Below are 26,255 nucleotides of genomic sequence, written 5' to 3'. Positions count from 1 at the left end.
GAGCCGAGAAAAATTAAGTTCAATGCTTCCGAGCATGCGTTGACTTGATTCTGAGCATGCATGTTTTTTTCTCCGTCGGAGTTTCACACAGACGATCGGAATAAACTCAGACGGAAAAAAAGTCAGATGGGGCCCACACACGGTCAGAATATCAGATGAAAAAATTCCATCTGACTTTTTTCTGAGGAAATTCCGATCGTGTGTACAAGGCATTAGAGTCTGCAAAAGACTTGAGACTGATGCAGAGGTTCACCTTCCAGCAGGCAACAACCCTAAACATACAGCCATAGCTACAATGGAATGGTTTAGATTAAAGCATATTCATATATACAGTAGGTGTTTGTGATATTGTGCTTTTAGCACGACAGCGTCGCGCTGATACTCGGCGACAGGGTGCCGAGATCTCGCCGACATCTCACACTCACTGGAATAGTGACAGCACATCCCAGCAAGCACGTCATAGAAGCGACGGGAGATCCGACTTGGATTCCCGCCAATTCTACACGTGTGCGGCGTTTGTTATGAATCCTGAGGGGGAAGTCCCCGCCGGATTTTAAATAAAAATCCGGCATGGGTCCCCCCCTCAGGAGCATACCGGGCCCTTAGGTCTGTTATGGGTTGTAAGGAGAGCCCCCCTACGCCGGAAAAAACGGCGTAGGGGGTCCCCCTACAATCCATACCAGACCCGTATCCAAAGCACGCTACCCGGCCAGCCAGGAAGGGAGTGGGGACGAGCGAGCGCGCCCCCCCCCTCCTGAGCCGTACCAGGCTGCATGCCCTCAACATGGGGGGGTTGGGTGCTCTGGGGCAGGGGGGCGCACTGCGGCCCCCCCCACCTCAGAGCACCCTGTCCCCATGTTGATGAGGACAGGGCCCCTTCCCGACAACCCTGGCCGTTGGTTGTCGGGGTATGCGGGCGGGAGGCTTATCGGAATCTGGGAGCCCCCTTTAATAAGGGGGCCCCCAGATACCGGCCCCCCACCCTAAGTGAATGAGTATGGGGTACATCGTACCCCTACCCATTCACCTGCAAGAAAAGTGGTAAAAACACAAATAAACCACACAGTGTATTAAAATATTTTATTTTTCTGCTCCGGAGGCCGCCCCCTGTCTTCTTTATTAGCTCTTTTACCAGGGGGGGCTTCTTCTTTGACGTCTTCGGGTGGGTGGGGGCCGCCGTCTGGTTCTCTTCCACCGCCGGGGGGGGGTGGCTTTTAAAAAAGCCCCCACCCCCCCGGCGGGTTTCCTCCGGCGTCTTCGGCGGGGCTCTTCTTCTTCCGCTATCCCGACGGGTCTTCTCAACTCTCCGGGGTTCTCCTTCTGTCTGCACGTGGGTAGGTATCACATGGGTAGGTACAGAGCATGATGGGACTGTGAGGCCTATATAGGTCCGATGCAAGGCGCGCATCCGTCATTTCAGCGAGGAGGACCGGCGTGGCAACATCGGGAGAAGGAGAGAAGTGAAGAACATGACGTCACAGCACGGAAGAAGAACTCATCACAGCACGGAAGGAGAAGACGTACATCACGGAAGAAGACACCGGACAGCGAGACGAAGAACCGGGGTGCGCCGAGTCAACAACGGAGAGCGGCGAAGACAGAAGGAGAACCCCGGAGAGTTGAGAAGACCCGTCGGGATAGCGGAAGAAGAAGAGCCCCGCCGAAGACGCCGGAGGAAACCCGCCGGGGGGTGGGGGCTTTTTTAAAAGCCACCCCCCCCGGCGGTGGAAGAGAACCAGACGGCGGCCCCCACCCACCCGAAGACGTCAAAGAAGAAGCCCCCCCTGGTAAAAGAGCTAATAAAGAAGACAGGGGGCGGCCTCCGGAGCAGAAAAATAAAATATTTTAATACACTGTGTGGTTTATTTGTGTTTTTACCACTTTTCTTGCAGGTGAATGGGTAGGGGTACGATGTACCCCATACTCATTCACTTAGGGTGGGGGGCCGGTATCTGGGGGCCCCCTTATTAAAGGGGGCTCCCAGATTCCGATAAGCCTCCCGCCCGCATACCCCGACAACCAACGGCCAGGGTTGTCGGGAAGGGGCCCTGTCCTCATCAACATGGGGACAGGGTGCTCTGAGGTGGGGGGGCCGCAGTGCGCCCCCCTGCCCCAGAGCACCCAACCCCCCCATGTTGAGGGCATGCAGCCTGGTACGGCTCAGGAGGGGGGGGGCGCGCTCGCTCGTCCCCACTCCCTTCCTGGCTGGCCGGGTAGCGTGCTTTGGATACGGGTCTGGTATGGATTGTAGGGGGACCCCCTACGCCGTTTTTTCCGGCGTAGGGGGGCTCTCCTTACAACCCATAACAGACCTAAGGGCCCGGTATGCTCCTGAGGGGGGGACCCATGCCGGATTTTTATTTAAAATCCGGCGGGGACTTCCCCTTCAGGATTCATAACAAACGCCGCACACGTGTAGAATTGGCGGGAATCCAAGTCGGATCTCCCGTCGCTTCTATGACGGCTCTGTATCCATCGCGGCAAGCCAGCTCGGCGCTGGCTCCCGCGATGGGGCTCGTAGGTGCTCAATCTCGCTGAGAAAGAGAGCGAGATTGACACAAAATCGGGTTCACCTACTGTAAGAATGGCCCAGCCAACATCCAGATCTAAATCCAATTAAGAATCTGTGGTAAGACTTGAAAATTGCTTTTCACAGACGCACTCCATCCAATCCGACAGAGCTTGAGTTTTTTTGCAGAGAAGAATGGGCAACGATGTCACTCTCTAGATGTGCAAAGCTGGTAGAGACAGACAATTCTGTTTTTGTTAGATCCTGCATAGCTAAACAACCTGTTAATAATTTCATATATCTCAAGGAAACTGACATGTCCTTACATAAAGTAAAATCAAATTTCAATTTAGCTTTAGTCATAGTGTTTTGACTAAAATGCCATTTTAGTTTTAATCATATTTTAGTCAACTAAACCCTTCAGTACATTTTAGTTGACTAAAATCGAATGGGTTTCGTGAAATTGTAATGTATTATTTAAGCATTTCTCGTGAATTTCCAAACTCATTATATACTCCTTGAGTAAAAATCTAACATATTATTATTTATGGTATTAAAGGGTCACTAAAGGAATTTTTTTTTTTTGCTAAATAGCTTCCTTTACCTTACTGCAGTCCTGGTTTCATGTCCTCATTGTTCGTTTTTGCTTTCATGTTGCTGTAAATCTCTCTCTGTTCTGGACACTTCCTGGTTGCCTGTTTCCTGATAACCACAGTACTGGGAGATTTCTCACGGTGGTCACTAATCAAGGAGCTGTGTGTAAAACGAAACTGGATTGGTGCTGAGGAGTTTTAGACAAAGTATCACTGCTCTCTATTGGCTGACTGCCCTCTAGTGGCTCTCTGTACATCAGAGAACCAGCAAACAACAGCAAAAACGAAACTACACTGCAGGCACATTATATGATTGTTTTTTTATCTATTTTTAATCATTTTTAAAAGGAATCAGTTAACTATTATGTCTCTATGTCCTGTAAACAGTCATTTCAGCTAAAAATTTTTTTTCCTTTAGTGACCCTTTAAGGTATTAATTTAACATGCCCTAGAGACAGATTTAGCCATTGTGATATATAGCCAGTGTTAATTTTGATGTTCAATTTTGAATTATTTTTAGTCATATAGCTGGATTCATAAAGAGCGCTGCATCTTTAAGGCAGCGTAGCGTATCGCATTTACGATATGCTGCCGTAAGTTAGATAGGCAAGTACTGTATTCACAAAGTACTTGCCTCCCAACTTACGGCGGCGTAGCGTAAATGTGGCCGGCGTAAGCGCGCCTAATTCAAATTAGGCTGAGGGGGCGTGTTTTATGTTAATGGAGGGTGACCTGACGTGATTGACGTTTTTTACAAACGGCGCATGCGCCGTCCGTGTACATATACCAGTGTGCATTGCGCCAAAGTACGCCGCAAGGACGTATTGGTTTCGACGTGGACGTAAATTACGTCCAGCCCTATTCACGGACGACTTACGCAAACAACGTAAAATTTTCAAATTTCGACGCGGGAACGACGGCCATACTTAACATTGGCTACGCTACCTAGGGGGCATGTTTATCTTTAGGCGGCGTATCTCTTACGGAAACGGCGTATCTTTACTGCGATGGGTGCACGTACGTTCGTGAATTTATGAGGGCATCCCATTCTTTCTGTTAGAATTGATAATTTTCATAACATACAAAAAATTAGCAAAAACACAAAAAAAAAACCTGTGGACAGGAGCAGGGTCAAATTACAGCAGCTGGATTTCACCACTGGCGTATCTAAGTCATATAAGAAGCCAGAAGCTCACCCAACCCACCAGATTTCACCTGTATCTAAATTTTTGCTTTGGGTAGATACTGTAGGTACTTAAATTAACCTCACAAAAGAGTAGTAATTAATAAGGCCACAAGAGTGAGGAGAAAAGTGTTTATGTATTTTCACTTGCAGCTAATTATTAATAACTGTATGTGTTATTTAGCATCAATAGAACCCCTAAATATCAAAAAAACTTATGTATGCTTATTTAATAAGACAAAAATGAAGGGCACAGTAACCCACATTGTCAGTAACTATCTTTTACTGACCTGACTTCAATAAACAAACATATGATTGGATGCTATGGTTTAGTGCACTGATCATTCAACTAGTCTATTGAGTTTGCCTAAAAGGCTGAATCTCATGCAGCTGAAGTTTGTTTTGGATATTTTTGAGAAAGTATTCACATAGATAATGCAAAACTTCAAACAGGAATTTCAAAGTTGTTTTTTTGCCTTCAGAACACAAGAAGAAAAAGCCTTTGAGACTGTAGAAAAGTTTAATGAAGTCGAGGTCTGCTGCCAGAGAACTTTATCCATAGCCACATTACTGACGCCATTTGTTTCTGAACTCACAAGTTCACTTTTCACAATGAATTTATAGGATAGAAACAACCTGCGTTGTATTTTAAATGTTCCCAATGAGATTCAACATCTATAGCAGCAGCTTTAAAATGTAAAAACAAAGACATTGCTTTTTCTTAGAGTTCAAAACCATAGGAAGTAGCTTATTCTCTGTAACTCTCTAACATATTTAGTATGGACTGGGGGAATCATGCAGGTAAATTGGTAAGTAGTAAGGACTGACAGTCATTAAATGTATGAGGATATAACTAAGTTTACAGATTTGTTTTTGCATTAAAACAGACATGAATCCTACAAATTTAAATTTGACTCTGTTTTGTAGCATGCAACAAAGGAAACAATGTTATTACATTTTTGTGTGCCAAGGATTTATATTTCTCTACTGTCATTGTTATCCTAGTTTCTTAATGCGCAAATCTGTATACAGAAGAAGATATCCTTTCATGACATATGTGGTGTTTGAGGGAGGAAGCGCATCAGTAATCTTTCATATGGCAAGCTCTCTGCATAATCTAAAGCTTGTGGCATCACTAGACCTAAGAATCTACAGTACACACAGGGTGCCAGAGATGTTGATTTGCTGTGCACAGAAAATTAATGAGGTATGTAAAAGGAAAATAACCAAACAACTGTATCATTCACTGTAAAACTCTACTGCACCAGGTGCATGGGGTTGGAGTCTTAAAGATTATTTTACCAAGGGCTTTTATCTAGCAGGTTACCTGCCCTCAAAAGAACACAAGGGGAATAATTGATCAGGTCATCATGCAAAGCCAACCTGGTATTCAAGAGAATACTTGGGGGCAGATCCACAGAGCAATTATGCCGGCGTAGCTACTGATATGCCGGCGTACTTTCAAATTTCCCGCGTTGTATCTTTAGTTTGAATCCTCAAACCAAGATACGATGGCATCTGGGTAAGATCCGACAGGCGTACGGCTTTGTACGCCTTCGGATATTAGATGCAATACTTCGGCGCCCGCTGGGTGGAGTTTGCGCCGTTTTCCGCGGCGGGTATGCAAATTAGCGATTTACGACGATCCACAAACGTACGCGCGGCCGTCGCATTTTCTAACGTCATCTGTAGTCGGCTTTTTCCGGCGTATAGTTAAAGCTGGTATTTTGCGGCGTATAGATAGACTTGCCATGTTAAGTATGGCCGTCGTTCCTGCGTCGAAATTTGAAATTTGAATTTTTTTTGCGTAAGTCGTCCGTGAATAGGGATGGACATAACTCACGTCTAAGTTAAAAAAAAATACGTCCTAGCGACGTAATTTAGCGCAATGCACGGCGGGAAATTTCAGAACGACGCATGCGCAGTTCATTCGGCACGGGGACGCGCTTCATTTAAATGAATCACGCCCCCTACCCGCCGATTTGAATTCCGCCTCCAGAAATACACTACGCCGCCGTAACTTAAGGCGCAAATTTTTTGAGGATTCGAAGATCCGTCAGGTAAGGTACAGCAGCGTAGCGTATCTCTGATATGCTGCGCCCATCTAATTATCTGTGGATCTGGCCCTTAGCTGGTAGCTTGGCTGGAGTAACTCAAGATCTCTTATAAAAAATAAATAAAAAATCTAGAGTAGAGTAGTGGTGTCTGCTAGGCTTAAAGTGGAGTTCCAACCACTTTTGAGAGGTCATTTTAAACGAAAGACCACTCCTCGTCTTTGTATATTAAATGTTTTCCTTTTTTTTCTTCCTAACTTTTTATGAAGTACATAGTGTACTTCCAATTAATCCTGGCCGTAGCGTCATTTCCTTTTGTATGTCTTCTGGGACCTGTGTGTGTCCCAGAAGACACACTGGCCATTCACAAAGCGTCAAGCGACTCGTCGCAAGGCTCCACTGCCAGTTTCCCTTAGTTAGAATGGCGATGCCAGCACCCGATCCAATGGACGGATCGGCCTCGGGGGCCAACATCGCAGGCTCCCTGGACAGGTTAGTGTCCTTAATAAAAGTCAGCAGTTACAGCGTTTGTAGCTTCTGACTTTAAAAAAAAAATCTTGTGGCTGGAACATCGCTTTAAGGATGGACCTATTCTCCAGAATTCTGATAATGAGATAATTGGAAACAGATATAAATGTAGCCTGAAACACTACCAAGTGTGTGTTTATTTACATATTATAAAACTGTAACAGTTTGTGTTTCACAAAGGTATATGTGGGTAAATGCCTTCACACATGAGAAGAAAATAAGAAAGGTAAAATTATTCTATACAAGATGAAATTATACTGTGCTTACTGCTTTTTATTCTGGTTTGTAAGCAAGACATTTTAATTGCATTCCCAGCCACAAGATTCTAAGGAGTTCTGCAGCCCAATACTAGATCTTACAATTACTATGCATGAGACAAATTCAATACACATCAGGAGGAAGAGTATTTCCTTTCCAAGTTTAGAATACCAAATTAAATCAGAATTTGTAATTTGCTTGCGCATTCTTAGCAGGCTGTTCAGTGAATTAATTGAAGTATTTAAAATAGACATTATTTTTAACTGATTATATTGGGGATGCACCATAATACTCCTTTTTTAAAGAACTTACCCATTTTGGCATTTTCCCCCCATGTGGGTCATGGTGATGATATTGTAGGACAATGACTGTTACGACCACTGAGAGACCCACAATGATCATTGTACTGGCAAAGTATTGGGCTGTAAAAGACATTGCAAAAGAAATTTTTAATTTTTAGCATAGACAGGGATTATGTTTTTTATATATATCAACTGTAATTTTATACTAAATGTGATTGCATCACAATGTTTATGCATGGTAGATTTAACAAGTCTGTCCCCATCCCATATGTAGCAAAAACTTAGCAACTGTGTCTGTTGAAAGTCTATCTCCTGGAGTATTTAGTAAATCACCCCCAATCTGTTACGTACCAAGCTGAAATAAAAGCAGCTCTTTGATTATGATGCGCGCCAGACCAGTTAATACTCTTCACCACTTTCTGTCAAGTTCACAGTAGCAAGAGGAACTGGAACCGACGGCTGATTATGTAAACACCACAGCAGATTTTATTATGCTGTTAAAAGACTGCTGAGATTTACCAGTCCGAATTTCATACAATTTCACTAGATAATGTAACGGAAACTAACACTACTGCCATAATTGTAAAGTTGCTAGTCCAGACTTGCAAAACTGTCAACAGCATTGCAACACCTTATGGGACAGGTAATATGGAAACAGTATAATTGTGCATATCCACTATCAGCAAGTCAAGTGAGAACTTTGTCTTGTGATAGTTTGCTCCTTAAAGTGAAACTGTACTCACCTGCCTGTTTTAGATTCCAGCGATGACAGATTAAAGCTGTTCCCTGCGACTTCATCTGCTGATGCCTTCATCTTCTCTTCTGAGCCTTGTAGGCTCCAGATCATACCTTTCCTCCCCCATCACTCTATTCAGGTCTCGTTACCATCAAAAGACCTTCTGTCATTTTTGATCATGGTATGACTTATGCCGTGTACACACGATCATTTTTCGGCATGAAAATAACGTTGTTTTTCAAAAACGTCATTTAAAATGATTGTGTGTGGGTTCCACATAATTTTTCAGGTTCTGAAAAACGACAAAAAAATAATTCGAACATTTTTTAACGTCATTTTAAACTATGTCGTTTTTTGGGTTGTAAAAAATGATCGTGTGGGGGCTAAAACGACATAAAAAACCTGCGCATGCTCAGAAGCAAGTTATGAGACGGGAGCGCTCGTTCTGGTAAAACTACCGTTCATAATGGAGTAAGCACATTCATCACTCTGTAACAGACAAAAAAGCACGAATCGTCTTTTACTAACACGGAATCAGCTAAAGCAGCCCAAAGACGAATGGAACTTCCCCTTTATAGTGCCGTTGTATGTGTTGTACGTCACCGCGCTTTGCTAGATATCTTTTTAAAAACGATGGTGTGTAGGCAACATCGTTTTAATGATGAAGTTGGGAAAACTTTGTTTTTTCGACATGCTGAAAAACAACGTTTTTTTTTCATGCTGAAAAACAATCTTGTGTTTGCGGCATAACTCTCCTTCCTAGTTTGCTCCTTAAAGTGAAACTGTACTCACCTGCCTGTTTTAGATTCCAGCGATGACAGATTAAAGCTGTTCCCTGCGACTTCATCTGCTGATGCCTTCATCTTCTCTTCTGAGCCTTGTAGGCTCCAGATCATACCTTTCCTCCCCCATCACTCTATTCAGGTCTCGTTACCATCAAAAGACCTTCTGTCATTTTTGATCATGGTATGACTTATGCCGTGTACACACGATCATTTTTCGGCATGAAAATAACGTTGTTTTTCAAAAACGTCATTTAAAATGATTGTGTGTGGGTTCCACATAATTTTTCAGGTTCTGAAAAACGACAAAAAAATAATTCGAACATTTTTTAACGTCATTTTAAACTATGTCGTTTTTTGGGTTGTAAAAAATGATCGTGTGGGGGCTAAAACGACATAAAAAACCTGCGCATGCTCAGAAGCAAGTTATGAGACGAGAGCGCTCGTTCTGGTAAAACTACCGTTCATAATGGAGTAAGCACATTCATCACTCTGTAACAGACAAAAAAGCACGAATCGTCTTTTACTAACACGGAATCAGCTAAAGCAGCCCAAAGACGAATGGAACTTCCCCTTTATAGTGCCGTTGTACGTGTTGTACGTCACCGCGCTTTGCTAGATATCTTTTTAAAAACGATGGTGTGTAGGCAACATCGTTTTAATGATGAAGTTGGGAAAACTTTGTTTTTTCGACATGCTGAAAAACAAAGTTTTTTTTCATGCTGAAAAACGATCTTGTGTTTGCGGCATAACTCTCCTTCCTCTCTTGCTTGGTACGGTGATTGGGCCAGTGCAGTCACAAGGTGGTAAGAAAAGAGTCCTCAGACTTGCAGGGTTGGAAAGATTGTCCTTAGGCCTGTGTATATTTCTACTAGAGTGGCTCAGGCCTCGTACACACGACAGAGAAACTCGACAGGCGAAACACATGGAGTTCCTCGTCGAGTTCCTTGTTAGGCTTGTCGAGGAACTCGACAAGCTTGCTTTGCGTACACACAGTCAAGCCATTCTCAAACGCGGTGACATACAACACATACAACGGCAGGGGAAGTTCGATTCCACTGGCTAAACTCTTGGGGCTGCTTTTGCTAATTTCATGTGTTTGCGTGTTAAATAAAAGTTTGGTAAGAGACGATTTGCACTTTTCTGTCTGTTACAGCTTTAAAAATGTGTTATCTCCATTACAAATGCTACTTTTACTCCCGTCTCATACTTTAATCTGAGCAAGCGCGGGTTTCTTAGCATACAGATGTTCGAGTTTCTCATCGAAAACCAGCCCGTCGAGGATCTCGACGAGCCAAATCAGACTCCCGTTGAGGAAATAGAAAACTTGCTCTCTTTTTGGCTCGACGAGGTTCTCGACAGTTTCCTCAACGAAAATGTATGAGGCCTCAGAGCTTATACAGGGCTTTGCAGGCTTGCTCTCGATGGGTGAACGGGGCAGCAGGGGCCTGAAATCAGGGTACAGTATGTGTGGGGCACTACAGAGAACCAAATGATTTCCAGAGCATTATGGCTTCGCCATATAGATAGCACAGCAGATGCAACTTGCATTGAGGTTCTTTTATCCTGATTAAAACTGAAGACCAAGCCTGGGGATGGGCCACTGCTGTGATGTACTCAAAAGGATTTTTTTTGGTGTTAGCAAAAAGTTATAAAGTGCTTTATTTGTGAAAAGGAGACTAGAGGTCCATCTACTGAATGGACAGATGAATGCAAAATGTAATATGCAATATGCAGAATTTTGAAAATGTATCTTTATTTCTTACTGTACTACATATACAAAATTACTATCCATTCAGTGTATTTAGTCTTTGATACATAGCAGTAAATGACAGTTTTCAGTTTAGACTCAACAAAATAATGTACTAACATCTCCTGTATTATATAAATTGCTCTCTAACTGTGTAAAACAATGTATAGTTCCAGCAATCTTACCTATTAATGGCACAGAGTCTGATGTGGCAGGCATTATTTCTGCTACCAGTAACATAAATACAGTAAGTGACAACAACACAGTTATACCTAAATAAAAAAATATATATATTATGTTATTGTAAAAGCATAGTACTGAATTATGTATTTGCATGTATAATACATTATTAAACCCATTGCTGACTACATTATGACTTAGAATAAACAAATGATAACATTCACTGTACAAATGTTAACTCAAAGAATACATATCGTTCTACTTCCAAGCAGTTGGTTTCCAAAAAGTACATTATGTATTAAAAAAGGTTGTTCTAATTACTCTTTAAATTTCTTTATTGCATAATGCATATCTGTTAGACAGTCGTGTCTTGTATTAAAGACAGGTTTTAATAAAACCTATGTTCAACAGGATAGAGATTCACAATATCCTTTTGCTAGTACTTTGAGGTCTAATTTAGGGTTATATATTGTCTAATTCTTCCAAAAGTGAACCTGTGCCCAGACTATGCACATTAACTTATCTACATAGTCGAACAAGCATTAAAAACACTTTAAAATAAGTATGTACTTTTAGCTATAGGCAGTGTGAAGACGTTCATCTTTAAAATTCACAACAGAGATACTAAAATCACTGCTTCTCACCCCTAATCACTTATCTAATCATACAGCAGAGGTTTTTAAGCAGTTGAAATGTAGCTTTTGAGTCTTTGTTGTGATGTTTGGGGATGACATTCGTCACAGTACATGCAGCTAGAGAGGTTTGTTTCAGAGTTGTTTTACCACTGTGTAAGGTTATAGGGTCTATTTATAAAAACATTTATCTGGCAAAGGTGAATGCATTGTATATTTTTCACACAAATAATACTGTGGCTATTGTGTGAATGGGGCAAAACTAAAAGTTACTTGGTTCCATGTGCTTGCTGCTGTTGGGCAATTGGCACCAATTTGGAAAAAAAAATTTAATGTGAATATTGGCTTATCTGCAAATAGAAAATAAATGTTGTTAGGTAAAATCTTTTTAGCGGTAAGCGCTCCATCAAATGTTGATTAGTTCATTTTGTGGACTGTTTGTTGGTTGAATGTTCTAAGATTTTGCCCAAATTTACATGACAGGTCATTATTATTTGTCAGTTGGGCGAATGTACCTGGATTAGCGCAAGTTTCAAAAACATAGTTACTAACGCATAAACTTGGTTAAATGTAGTTGAATATAGTATTATATTAATATACAGTGCATATCACTGCTTTTTTAATGTTTTACAAATCCTATTAGATTAATTTCTCTTCTAATTTCTAAGGATTTTTTTTAAACATATTGCATCTAGTACTGTTTACATTTACAGAGAAATCCATACAATAACATGTTTAATAGTAAAATGGCCACCCACTAAAATATATTGGATTTTCGCACTAAAAAAAATAAAAACATTGCCCCATTGCATCCGTCCCCCCTTCAGTATACAAAAGCTTACTAGTGTGTGTGTGTTTGTGTATTTATATATTTGTCCTCCTTTTCACCCTGCTCCAATCCTCCATTCTCACCCGAATGAGAATGGCGTGGACCCTTTTCCTGGAGCCTCCTGGGATATCCATGTCACATATTCCAGGAGCTTTCAGCTTTCAAAAATAGCTGGAGAAGGGTGGACCTGTGGCTAGAAGGGACAGACCTTCTGTGCATTGTTTGGGGGCTGACTGAGTGAACCAGGAAGAGACAGTCAGCTCTGAATTACATCAGTATAGAACAGTGTTTTTTAACCTTTTTCCAGTCAGGGCACCCTTGAAAATTATTTTCAGTCTCGAGCCACCCCACTAGGCTTCGTTCACATTACTGCATGTCAAAGAATGCGTGCAAAATCACGCACGTTCCTGACATGAAAATGCAGTGTTATTTAGCAGACAGCAGGGGTGTCATTTATGCTCAATGATACCTCCACGTGGTGGTAAAGGTGGTGCGTTTTCGGTGCAGTGCAATAAAAAAAAAAAAGGGTTAAGGAATGGGAAGGACTAGGGAAGGACTAGGGAACAATAACCTAAATAGCTCCGCTTTCCTAGCTGTGGCCGGAAATGCCCCTGCAACGTAGCTCTGTTGTGAGGCTGGGAATAGTCCAACTCCTTAAAGATGGGGTGCTGCCGTGCTCCGAACCCCCAGTAAGGGATGGAGGAATGAATGCAAATTCATCCCTTTCCGACACATGAAATATGATCATATCTAAGGCGAAAAACGACAAGAAAACCTTAAAGGAATCACTCGTACCAACCATAAAACCCCCTCCCCGCCAACCTAACACTGAAGATATAGGTGCAATAATATGCCAACCACAGCGTGAATGAACCTAATAACCCATCAACCCTACGTGAATGAAATGAGTGAGCCCAAGCAACCTATGGTGCCAAGACAGGCAATTAACAACAAACACCCAGCTTGGCGGGTAATGAAATAGGAGTAAAAAATGATCGTGTAGCGTATGACGTATGAACTATGGCCGAGAACTTGTATTGACACTTACAAATGAATTCTGGCCTGTAAGCAACTATGGGCATGAAAGATCCTGACATGTGACCTGACTAGCAGCCCCCCGTGATACCAAATGACATGCACGCACCTGAAGCTCCTGTGAAAAGGCTGGGACAACGTGAACAAATAACCCGCAAGGTGATGAGCCTAAAAATGGTAAATATGACAGACAGAGAAGTAAACCAATTGAAGCACTAAGGTATGAAAATCCATATGAAAAAACCCGACATTGGTGATTGATCAAACCCACCCCCATCCTACCAACACCAAGCCCTGATGGTGGGACCCATCACCCTAAACCTGTACCCACAACGTGACAACCAGCTGACCGCCCATGAAAAAATTACCTGTAGGCACCTGACGCTACTATGTAAAAATGCAAGGATCCACATGAACAAAAACACCTGTACAAGTGATGAACCTGAAAGCAAAATATGATAGACTAAAGAAATTAACATGAAAATGGACACTGACATATACCCTGATGGCATGAACCCACAAGGAGAGATATGCACTGAACCGCTCCTCATAATTGGATACATATCCACCCCCACAGACCTTCGATGTACCCCAGGACAGTGGAATGATGGTGATCATGTTGGGGAACAATGAGTCCCACCCTGGTTGACGTGGCCCCCCTGAACTCCCCCAAGCCTGTGCCACCCCTGCCAGGTGCCAGACACACGGTGCTGGGCAAATCCTTCCTCCTGAGCACAGCAACCAAACTGGGGCTGAAAAAATTAACATAATCAGCAGCACCCCCCCCCAGATCTGCAGCAGCCCAGATCACCCATGGAACATCCCATGCAGCACTGAAAACCATGCCTCCATGTGTCTGACAGATTGTCAGACTGTAGTCTCCCTGAAAAACCTGGGCCAACATGCGATTTCCCCCCTGATACCACCGCCAGCATTAGCCGGATACCCCCTGCCCATCAAGCCGGCTGCGGCATCTGACAGTGCACCGCTCACCCAACTCCCACAGCCCGTGTGGCCCCCACACCTACCTTCCGCCAAGCTCCCACCAAGAGAGAGTGGAATAGCCACCCTACTAACCACAAGATGCACCAGGATCCCCCGCTGTATGAAACCGGAAGTGAAACACGAAACGGAAATTACGTGACGCGGACTGTTCCACGCCACCCAGAGAACAAGCCAATGCTGTACCCGGCAGAGGAGGAGAGCTAAATACTCCCAGACTACTCCCGCAAATCCAGGCTGGCCTGGGGCCAGCCCTCCAATATATATACCCATACAAACAGCCTTTTAAAATCGGCAGTACTTTACCCTGCTTGACTGAACTCCCAAAATGCTGATTTACATTTTGACTGGGGATCAGGAGTTTGATCCCATGTAACAGCCTCTCTACCAGGATGCAACAGAACCCCTGGATACCTCAGGTGGCACACCAGGGTGCTGAGGCAAACTGGTTGAAAAAGGCTGGTATAGAACCTGATGGCACTGGACCTTTTATGTGGCAGTCAAGCAGCAGATTTTGTCAGGACAACCCTAGATTCGCTGCAGGTGAGTACGCTAATTCAGGATAAAAGATAAGCACACTGAAAAAAATAAAACTCAGGGAAGTGAATTTCTTTAAAAAACAATAAGTCCCTCTGCACTTTTATGGATTGGTTTATTAAAGGCAAATAGTCTGTGCACTTTGCACAGCTTAGTAAATGAGGGGCCGGCTTCTATCATCCAATCAAGTGCTAGCAAAAAAGCATTTTTTTTATTTTCCGTGCATGTGATTGGTTATTCTTTGCTAAATCTACTCCTATGTTTTCTTTTAACATTATTGCAAAATCGCAAATATACTTGTTGAGTCTGCTGGTGAAGTCCACCTAATGCAGCTTTCTGTGATAGTGTGTGAATGATGTGCACTGAATTCAGAGCACAGTTGTCACCTTCACATAAGCTGTGTGTACTTTTATTGCAGTGGATGAACACATGCAAGGGGTGTCGTTATCAGCATTGTCACTTCTTGTTCACAAGCCTACAGCTTGCCAGTCAGCACTTGACCACACCTAGTCCTGCCCACTTCTTTATGGATTGACAGCACTGCCTCTTTTACTTATACCCTCCTGCAGTGTCTGGGAGGGGGAGCAGGTGAGACACAGTGAAGGATTTGACTCAATCGGGGAAAGTAAAGAAAGTTTATTTGTTGGTTTATAAGGTCTGTGCATCCCATAGTAACTGATTATGGGACTTGTTCAGACTGACATATATCTGTTTTAAGTTAGGAAACACAGGAACAAACAGGATTCACTATTCGTACCACAAAAGACAATATTAAAAAAAAAAGTTTGCACATATTAAAACATTGACAAGGGATGTTTGTTGAGATGTTGAGGTGTTTGGGTGTATGCTGACATATGCGCATAGGAAATATTTTATAAATAGACCCTTATATAAAAATGTATCAAAGTGCACTTTTTGGAAACCCGACTAACCCATCTTGGTTACAAAACCACTCCTGTTTATGTCTGACCTGCAGACCACATAAGCACTTCATATATCAAAATATTTCCCCATTTAATCGGTTTTCTTATATGCAGTTGAGCCTGTCAGTTCTATAACGGATGAGTACATAAAACTACATGTCAGTTTAAGAAAATATTTCAAACCCAAAGTCATAGGACATGCTGCAATGGCAAGACCTGAATATTAAAATGCGTGACTGCTACACCTTGCTGCATAATAGCTCTGCTTTCTGTATAATCACCTAAATGTATTCGCATATCTAGATTACAAACACCATTACAGGTCCGATAAAAGTAAATTCTGTTTTCAAGCAACTATTTTTACCAAGTGAGATCTTTTCTCCTGAGTCTGCAGGTAGCAGAAACACTAGCAAGGCGAGTGCAGATATTAAAACGCAGGGAATAAGGAGGTTCAGCCCATAGTAGAGGGTTCTACGTCTCATTGTAATCGTAAATGTCACATCTGGATAGGGCTCTTTACAGCAGTCATAAAAACTCTCACTCCGCTTCCCAGGGACTCCTACAGAGAAAATATATTTTATTGTCACACTCTTACTTTCTCTACAGTCGCTAATTATTAATCAGCATATAAAGAAGTTACTGTATGCATAATGAGTATATAACTGCTAACATGCTATAAAAGTTTTCATTTGCCTGATTTTACATGCCTACTGCAATGTTCTTAAAGTGGAACTAAACCCAACAAATTTACAGTTTCAAAAAACAGTTACTTTTAAGACAAACTGGTAATGTTAACTGTCATACTTGTGCCCTCAACCAAACTGTCAAACCATCCAATAGCTGGTGTCATAACTGATCACAGGTGCAGATCAAACAGAGCATAAGATGGCCGCTTCCTTAACTGAAAAGGATAGGAGGATTTAGTTCCACTTTAAACAAGAATTCCAGCTTACAACTACTGTAACTAGCCTTAAAAAAATGTTTTAAGATTAGTTAGGTGTAAGCTGGAATTAAACTGTTTGTAAAAGAAAACTATCTGGATAAAAATTATTTTTACTTTGGGGAAACTTCCCAGTACTTTCTGCTGCCTCACTGATACCAGGAAGTGAAGGGAAATCTCCCCAGTAGGACATAAAAAAAATAACCTGGTTTTAACACTTCCCTCTTCTATGCAACACTAAAAAATGGTTTTGGCTATACATACACTTTAGAGTAGAGATAATTGATTTTATTGTCCAAGTTCAGGATCTGTATTGAATCAAGCCACAAGATTGCAGAGCCAACGACCACTTAAATATTACTCAGCTGCATAATGGAAGAACATAAAAAAATGTCCCATCCTCTCAATATTAACAGTCTGGTTTTAAAAGGCTGTTTAACACCAACAGGAACTGGGAAATTTTGTGAGTGGGTTGAGTTTACGTGCAGTTTTAAAACATTAGAACATCCATGTCTCTTGTTGATTTTTTTTTTTATTAGGAATGAAATGCCCCATACACACGATTTGGCTTTTGCCCGGCCAAACTCCATAGGAGTAAAAGAGAACATATTCTCTATCTAAACTCCAATGGAATTCCTCGGAAAAAAGTCAGATGGGGCATACACACGGTCGGAATTTTCGATGGAAAAAGTCAGTCGGCTGTAGTTTTAAGCATGGGAACAGAATCCCGCACTTTGGTCATTATAATAGATCTCTATGAGATTCACTCATAATTGGGCTAGGAGCATAGAATGATAATTTTGGTAGGTTTGGTTCTCCCAACTTAAATGCTAGATGGCATTTTTCAAATAACAAAAAACACAAATACAGTTAAAGTGGAATAAACCAACTGATGTATTAGTTTAACAAAACTGTTACATTCAAGGCATGTCTTGGATGATTAATGTAACATTTGTTATTGTGCTTATGTTATCTTTTAACTGAACTATCAAGCCATCAAATAGCTTGTGTCATAGCTGATCACATGTGCAACACCATGTCAATAGAGGATAAAGCTGGCCATACACTAGTAGAATTGTGTTAAAAAAAATACATTTTAAGATAATGTTTTGATTTTTTAATAGTTAGTGGGGTCAAATTGATATTCAATGTTCAAAAGAAAACTTTTCTTTAAAGTACTTTCAAGTGACTGTCAGGAATTCAAGCTTAAAGGAATAGTCATGCTCAAATTAATGCCTGTTCTTAAAAGGAATGTGCATGCACACAGGACTGTGTTCATTGCTGAGTGGTCATCAGCTCCTTCTGCTTCTGACCTGATCATGTGCTCATCTGTATCCTGACCTGGTTTGTTCAACCTGTTTGTTCCAGAACCCTGTTGCTGACCCTGGCTTGTGACCCAACATTGCTTCCTGTCTGCTGTTCTGGTACATCTTCGGCTCGCTTGATGCGGACCCTGACCCGGCTCTGACTCTGTTTCTGGTTCCTGACCTTGTACTCTTGCTGCCCAGGTTTTGCTGACCTCTGCCCATCTGACTTTGCATTTGAGATCCAGTATCTCTCTACTGCCAGTTAACCTGTTCATACTCTACTTCTAAGATCTTCAGAACGGGATCTCCTACAGGCACCCATGCCACTTTTTGTCCTGTTATACCCTGTCAACACCCCTAAGGGAAACAGGATAAGATGTGTAAGGGGGAGCCCTCCCATCAGCTCAACCAGGTACATGACAGTGACATTTATGAAATTATCCAGTACTGATTGTAATATGTTGGCCGATTTATGTGGGATATTATATTATAAGTCCAAAATTGACCAGGCCAGATTTCAGTTGACATTTGGTACATGTTACATATTACACATCAAAAGAGGCTTGTCGATTGTCAATATGCAAAGATCCAGGATACGTCTATTTTACACATCAAACCTGTACTCAGGTCACATTTGGTATCTGTGATCTAATTACACATATCAAAAGGGGTTAGTGGCAAAACAAGATTTACTACACATATCAAATGGGACAGATAATGACTCTGATGTGCTCAGGCCACCTCTGTTATCTGTAATCTAATTATACATATCAGAGGAAGCTTGTTAGTATGCAAGAATGCAAAATTAGGGCATGTGATGATTGAAGCCGTCTCCGGCTGGGGTCATTATCTGTCACTCTGAAATACATGATGTAGATCAAAGACGGCCAATCAAATTGCTCAACCATTCAGTGGATAGGCAATATAATTCTGAAGGTCAGTCTTGTCACTCAGAATATTTTCTGTATATTCTCTGAATATGAAGGCACAGGTCTAGGAAAAGATGGGATTCTGAATTATATACTCTGTTAGATTTGTATCATCTGTGGAATTTGGACTTTGTTCTGTATTGGAAGTCAAATAAATGCACTCTCTGGAGAACCTGGGGTATTGCTGCGGAACATAATTTATAGTCATCATACTAATACCTAAATATCAATTATCTAACCGGACACCACTATACATGACTTCACTACATTGGTGCCATGACCCGGATATATCCAACACACTGATGTTTTGTAGAAATGTTCATACAAGCATTTTTCCAAAAATATAATAGTGTATGGTCAGCTTAATATTGCAGTAAAGACAGAAGGGTTTCATTTAAATTTAAGGTACGTATGCTCTTGGATTATTATTCTTTGAACTAACTTCTTCACAAAGTAATAGCGGGGGGGGGGGTCCTACTTACTTTTACTTTTTAACTTTTTTAAGTTCATCAGTAAGATGTGGTTATGTAACTGCCAATACCACCTCCTGGACAGCTTGGAAAAGTTTGGTGCCTAGAAGCACCAGGCTGGAGTTTTATTAAAAGGGGTCCCACTCAACGTCTGTTTACAAAGGCAAAATGAGTCTTCACCTTGCAGGCGAACTGTTTTTACCATTGTATTGGTATACCTTTTCAAGCTTCTGATTTTTCATTGTATGCCTATTATTGGTTTAGGACTTACTGTAATGGTCAATACATTTTACAATAACCATATCATCAGGAAATAAATCTTGATCATGGCTGTCTATGAATAATAAAGAAACACACTTTATTGAATGTGTTCTATTATTATACAAAACTGTCTACTAATGTTGCATCACTAGAAAGCCATGCAGTAAACCGGTGTCTAGTGGGTTTGCATCACTTGGAAAACAGAATTGTAGTTGAGTTGACAGTTAACCACTTAACGCCCGCCCACTGTATATATACGTCCTGTTTTTAAAGATGGATATCTCAGTAACAGCAGCTTCTGCTGCCACAACTGAGGTATCCATCTTTACAGTGGGCGGCCGTGTAAACGATAACGGCGGTCTCCGCAGCGGATTCGCTGAAAGATCGCCGTTATCGGTGGCGGGAGAGGGGCCCCCCCTCCCGCCGCTCTTCCGCGCCCTCCGCCGCTTACCAAAGCCGTCGGAGGGCGATCGGATGCTGCCAGCTCGTGTGTGAGGACTTGAGTGAGGGCAAGATGGCCCCCACCCGTCCTCATAGCTCTGCTGGGCGGAAGTGACGTCAAAACGTCAGTCCCGCCCAGCCTCTTAAAGAGACAATTTTTTTGTTGTCATTTTTTTAAATGACAAATTTTCCTTTTTTTTTTTTTTTTTTTGCTTTTAAGTCTAAATATGAGATCTGAGGTCTTTTTGACCCCAGATCTCATATTTAAGAGGACCTGTCATGCTTTTTTATTTTACAAGGGATGTTTACATTCCTTGTAATAGGAATAAAAGTGATATTTTTTTTTTTATTTCAGTGTAAAAAATAATAAAATCAATAAAAATAAATAGGAAAACCCAACCCAATAAGCGCCCCGTCCCAACGAGCTCGCGCGCAGAAGCGAACGCATACGCGAGTAGCGCCCACATATGAAAACCGTATTCAAACCACACAAGTGAGGTATCGCCGCGATCGTTAGAGCGAGAGCAATCATTATAGCCCTAGAGCTACTCTGCAACCTATAGAATTTTTTAAACGTCGCCTATCGAGATTTTTAAGGGTAAAAGTTTGACGCCATGCCACGAGTGGGCGCAATTTTAAAGCATGACATGTTGGGTATCATTTTACTCGGCGTAACATTATCTTTCACAATATATAAAAAAGTGAATTTTTTCCAAAAAAAGTGCGCTTGTAAGAGCGCTGCGCAAATACGGTGTTACAAAATATATTGCGATGACCGTCATTTTATTCTCTAGGGTGTTAGAAAAAAATATATATAATGTTTGGGGGTTTTCTAGCAAAAAAAACTGTTTTAGTCTTGTAAACACCGAATCTGAAAAACACCTTCTGTCCTTAAGTGGTTAACCAGTCTTAAGAGCTGTAACCAAACTGTACTGTAACAACAAAACAATTATATTTTATTACATAAATAATCTACTTGTTTATTTTTTAAACAGCATATGCAATTTTTTAGTATGTTGCAATCTGATTAGTTGCTATACGTTGCTGTATTTTTAATCTTTTTCTCTCTTTCTGCTGGCTAGTTAAAGGAAAGGCCATTATCCAGCTCACCATTTAATGTCAACTATTTTCTAAATAAATGTAAAACTTATGCCGTGTACACACGATAGGAATTTCTGATGCAATAAAATCTGATCGAATTTTCCGTTGGAATTCCATTGAAGCTGACTTCCATCAGTCTTGCATACACACTGTCAGACTGAATTCTAACCGTCCAAAATGCGGTGACGTAAAACACTACGACGAGCCGAGAAAAATGAATTTCAATGCTTCCGAGCATGCGTCGACTTGATTCTTTTTTCTCCGTCGGAGTTGCACACAGATAATAGGAATTTCCAAACGTTTTTTTTTTCCATCGGGAAAAAAAAAACATGTTCTATTTCTAAACACCAATGGAAAAATATCCGATGGGGCCCACACACGATCGGAATTTCCAATGAAAAAAGTCCATCAGAGTGAGACTTGCTTGTTTTCTCACTGCCAATGTTGGGTAGTTTTTTTTCATAAAGGGCCCTTGTAATAATGATCATGTAGGGCTAATACACCTAATTGTAGATGACCATTTTTCCCTAGAGTGGTATCTTAGTACATATGCATCATTTTACAAATGCTCCTGCATAGACAGGCCAAAGCGTGAGAAGATCAACTAAGGTCTGTAATTTTATGTAGGGACTTTATGAGAGAAGCGTATGTAGTGTCAGGACACTAGAGTTCAAGAGAGTAATGTAAAAACTCAACATTGCATTCAGCTTAAGTGGACCTTCCAGTTTCTATGACATATAGGAATAGCCCATTCCATACAAAAATCTAAAAGAGAACTCCTTGTTCCATCCAAAGCAACCAATCAGATTTAACCTTTAATTTTCAAACTTGCACTGCAAAGAGATCATTGGGACATTTGGGTATTACAGATGGGTATTAGTCTTACTTTATTGGTTGTACTACAAAAATAGAAATACCAGCTGCCCAGTCATTAGACCACCAGTATTGGGTCATACCCTTATTGCCAAAGTCGTATTGCCCTAAAACATGCTTTTTAATAATAACAAACTTTATTTTATATAGTGCCTAGTAGTAGTATATAGTAGTTTCTCAAATAGCTTTATAACGAAAACACAAGAAATACACAAGATAAAAAAAAGGAACAATTACATAAAAGTTTGTCTAAAGAAAAATGTTTTTGGATTTGATTTGATTTGGACTACATGGCTTGTAAAATGTACAAACAAAGCAGATTTGAAATATACTTTTAGGGTATAAGAGTATAATGTCCAAGTCAAACATTACAATAAAACCATATACTGTATCCCCTTAGAAAATATAACTCATTATTTAAGAAATTCCACTATATGACAAAGTCCCTGAAAATATTGAAAATATTCCTTGGGTACATTAAATGTGGACAATAATGTTGTCTTTTCTTTATCAAAGCATGTATTGATAAATGCCCGTCTTGATTAATTTTTTTCTCTTTTAACCTGTTTGTTGGAGTATAAAGCTAAGTTTGTTCCACATGTTTAAATTTACTTACTGTTCGCTAAATCACTACCTCAGCTGGGAGTGTACTCAAGCATCAACTACTCACTTGGTGAAAAGATTAGTTTTGAACTTTTCTTCTGATGGTTTGAGGTCATTTCCCTGTGTTCTTTATCTTAGTTTCATATTGAAAATACTGCCCACCTGAACCCTATTCACACCCTATTGTATTTAATGCTTTAATTGCAATATATTTTTATTGATTTTCAAAATTTTCACAGAATAACAAAAAAAGGGAAAGCCACACACAAACAAATACAATCAACCTGGATGCATGTCGATAACTGAGATGTCCATTCTAATTCTAATTACGGTACTAAAACAACTAAATTGCAAATTGCTTAATAATAAATCTCCACAAGGACTCCCTATACTCAGGAAAAACAAAAAAAACACAAAAAAGGGGTCTCCCTTTTCATTCTAATATATTTTAATTGATTTTCAAAATGTAATAGTATTTAATGGTTTTAATCATGTCTCACCTTTTTATTCTTTCCTACATATTAAGCAAAGAAGTGAACAATATTTAAAAAATATTTATTTGTGACACTAAAGACTGCCTGAAACTATAGGTGCAATATGCATTTAGTATCACACTTATTTAAAAAAAAAAATCTAAATGTGTGTTCTCAGTGCCATAATGCTAGAGTTCCCCTTATCTGTAGTTGAGGTAAAAATTCAAGCCTACCTACTAGGTCCCACTCTCCATTTGAGATATATTCAGATATGTCTGCTTCTTTCATTTGTAGATCCAAAGACCATCCTCCATAGGTCCAAGAGCCAAACTTTAGTTTGCATTTCTGAATATCAAAAGGAAACCAGCGAACATCTATGTAGCATGAACTCTTGAAGATCCCTAAAAAATACAAGGATCATTTTACCACTACGTCCTATGCTTAGCTTATACAGCAAATACCAAAAACAGCACATATTAAATTCTATTAGCAGTGTAAAATTAAGTAAAAATCCTTAAATCAAGTTTTAATCTCATTTATAGACTCTTTAGTTCTTTGTTTTTACCAATATATTTAATGTATTTTGCAGCATTGTTTTTTTGTAAAGGCGGCATTCACATACCTATTCTGCATTATAAGTATGGTTACAGGCGTAGAAGTAGTTCCTTTTTCTATCCTTCGGGGGGAATTTTTCATGCAGTAGTTGAGATATGGCAAGACACACAGAACTACATATGACACCCCAAGTTTATGAACACTCATTGCAAAGAATTGAACATTTTCTATGCTGTTGAGTTTAAAGAAATGATGCAGGAGCAGTAAAGAACATCCAATACTGTGAAATAGGATGAAAGGGAGAATAACTCCTCTGCCTACAAATAACAGTTTTGTGGCTGAAAATAAAGGTATTTAATGCTTTACTAGCTGAAAAATAGCTTCTTTATATCCTGTTTATGATCTAATATCTGATGATGGGTACACGGTGTATATATTCTGTGCCATCATAGTTAAATATAAAATACTCTAAAATACTAAAATGTATTGAAATATTATAGATCAATTAATATAATATTGATTCCAAAATAATACCAATTATAGATCTGAATTGCTAAATATTTTACAGTGAGGATCGTAAGTTTGGGCACCCCAGGTAAAAATTTGTATTAATGTGCATAACGAAGCCAAGGAAAGATGGAAAAATCTCCAAAAGGCATCAAATTACAGATTCGACATTCTTATAATATGTCAAAAAAAGTTAGATTGTATTTCCATCATTTACACTTTCAAAATTACAGAAAACAAAAAAATGGCGTCTGCAAAAGTTTGGGCACCCTGCAGAATTTATAGCATGCAAAGCTGAGACCTGCCAGTGTCATGGATTGCTCTCAATCATCATCTGGGAAGACCAGGTGATGTCAATCTCAAAGGTTTTAAATGCCCAGACTCATCTGACCTTGCCCCAACAATCAGCACCATGGGTTCTTCTAAGCAGTTGTCAGACAGAACAGCTCGCAGGATTGTGAGAAAAGCAATTCAAAACCCACGTTTGACTGCATGATCCCTCCAGAAAGATCTGGCAGACACTGGAGTTGTGGTACACTATTGCACTATAAAGAGATACTTGTACAAATATGGTCTTCATGGAAGAGTCATCAGAAGAAAACCTCTTCTACGTCCTCACCACAAAAATCAGCGTTTGAACTTTGCAAATGAACATATAGACAAGCCTGATGCATTTTGGAAACAAGTTCTGTGGACCGATGAGGTTAAAATAGAACTTTTTGGCCGGAATGAGCAAAGCTACGTTTGGAGAAAAAAGGGCACAGAATTTAATCAGAAGAACCTCTGTCCAACTGTTAAGCATGGGGGTGAATCAATCATGCTTTGGGGTTGTATTGCAGCCAGAGGCACAGGGAACATTTCACGAGTAGAAGGAAAAATGGATTCAATAAAATTTCAGCAAATTTTGGATGGTAACTTGATGCCATCTGTGAAAAAGCTGAAGTTAAAGAGAGGATGGCTTCTACAAATGTATAATGATCCTAAACACACCTCAAAATCCACGGGGGATTACATCAAGAGGCGTAAACTGAAGGTTTTGCCATGGCCTTCACAATCTCCTGACCTCAACATAATTAAAAATCTATGGCTAGACCTTAAAAGAGCAGTTCGTGACAGACAGCCCAGAAATCTCAAAGAACTGGAAGACTTTTGTAAGGAAGAATGGGCAAAGATACCTCAAACAAGAATTGAAAGACTCTTGCCAAAGGAGGCAGTACAAGAAATTAACTCTGCAGGGTGCCCAAACTTTTGCAGATGCCATTTTTTGTTTTCTGTAATTTTGAAAGTGTAAATGACGGAAATAAAATCTAACTTTTTTTTACATATTATAAGAATGTCTAATCTGTAATTTGATGCCTTTTGGAGATTTTTCCATCTTTCCTTGGCTTCGTTATGCACATTAATACAAATTTTTACCTTCAGGCACTGCCTCGCTTTAACTGACAATTGCACGGTCGTGCGAAGTGGCTCCAAAACAAAATTGACGTCCTTTTTTCCCCACAAATAGAGCTTTCTTTTGGTGGTATTTGATCACCTCTCCGGTTTTTATTTTTTGCGCTATAAACAAAAAAAGAGCGACAATTTTGAAAAAAAAAATAATATTTTTTACTTGTTGCTATAATAAATATCTCAATTTTTTTTATTTTCATTTTTTTCTCAGTCTAGGCTGATACGTATTCTACATATGTTTGGTAAAAAAAAAATCACAATAAGCAAAAGTTATAGCGCCTACAAAATAGGGGACAGAATTATTATTTTTTATTATTAATCTGCGATTTTTATTGGGACTGCGACATTATGGCGGACATTTCGGACACTTTTGACACATTTTTGGCACCATTCACATTTATACTGCAATCAGTGCTATAAATATGCACTAATTACTGTATAAATGTGACTGGCATTGAAAGGGTTAACACTAGGAGGTGAGGGAGGGGTTAAATGTGTACCCTGCATAGTGTT

At 40.4% G+C, this 26,255-nt stretch overlaps 1 protein-coding gene across 2 annotated transcripts in view; it reads right to left on the bottom strand.

The window, feature by feature from the left end:
* The window catches only part of LOC120931388 (neuronal acetylcholine receptor subunit alpha-7), a 249,516-nt gene that overhangs the window by 4,213 nt on the left and 219,048 nt on the right, over nucleotides 1–26,255 (bottom strand). For both annotated transcript variants that reach the window (XM_040342782.1, XM_040342783.1), the window contains 4 exons: nucleotides 23,465–23,632; nucleotides 16,198–16,392; nucleotides 10,881–10,967; nucleotides 7,438–7,547 (listed from right to left, as the gene is read on the bottom strand). In XM_040342782.1, coding sequence (XP_040198716.1) covers nucleotides 7,438–7,547; nucleotides 10,881–10,967; nucleotides 16,198–16,392; nucleotides 23,465–23,632 — 560 coding nt within the window. The remainder of the gene's footprint in view (nucleotides 1–7,437; nucleotides 7,548–10,880; nucleotides 10,968–16,197; nucleotides 16,393–23,464; nucleotides 23,633–26,255) is intronic.

This window comes from Rana temporaria, chromosome 3 (assembly GCF_905171775.1).
Source record: "Rana temporaria chromosome 3, aRanTem1.1, whole genome shotgun sequence".
Classification (NCBI taxonomy): Eukaryota; Metazoa; Chordata; class Amphibia; order Anura; family Ranidae; genus Rana; species Rana temporaria.
The sequence above is the reverse complement of the archived record's forward strand: the minus strand, read 5'-3'. Positions and strand labels throughout refer to the sequence as shown.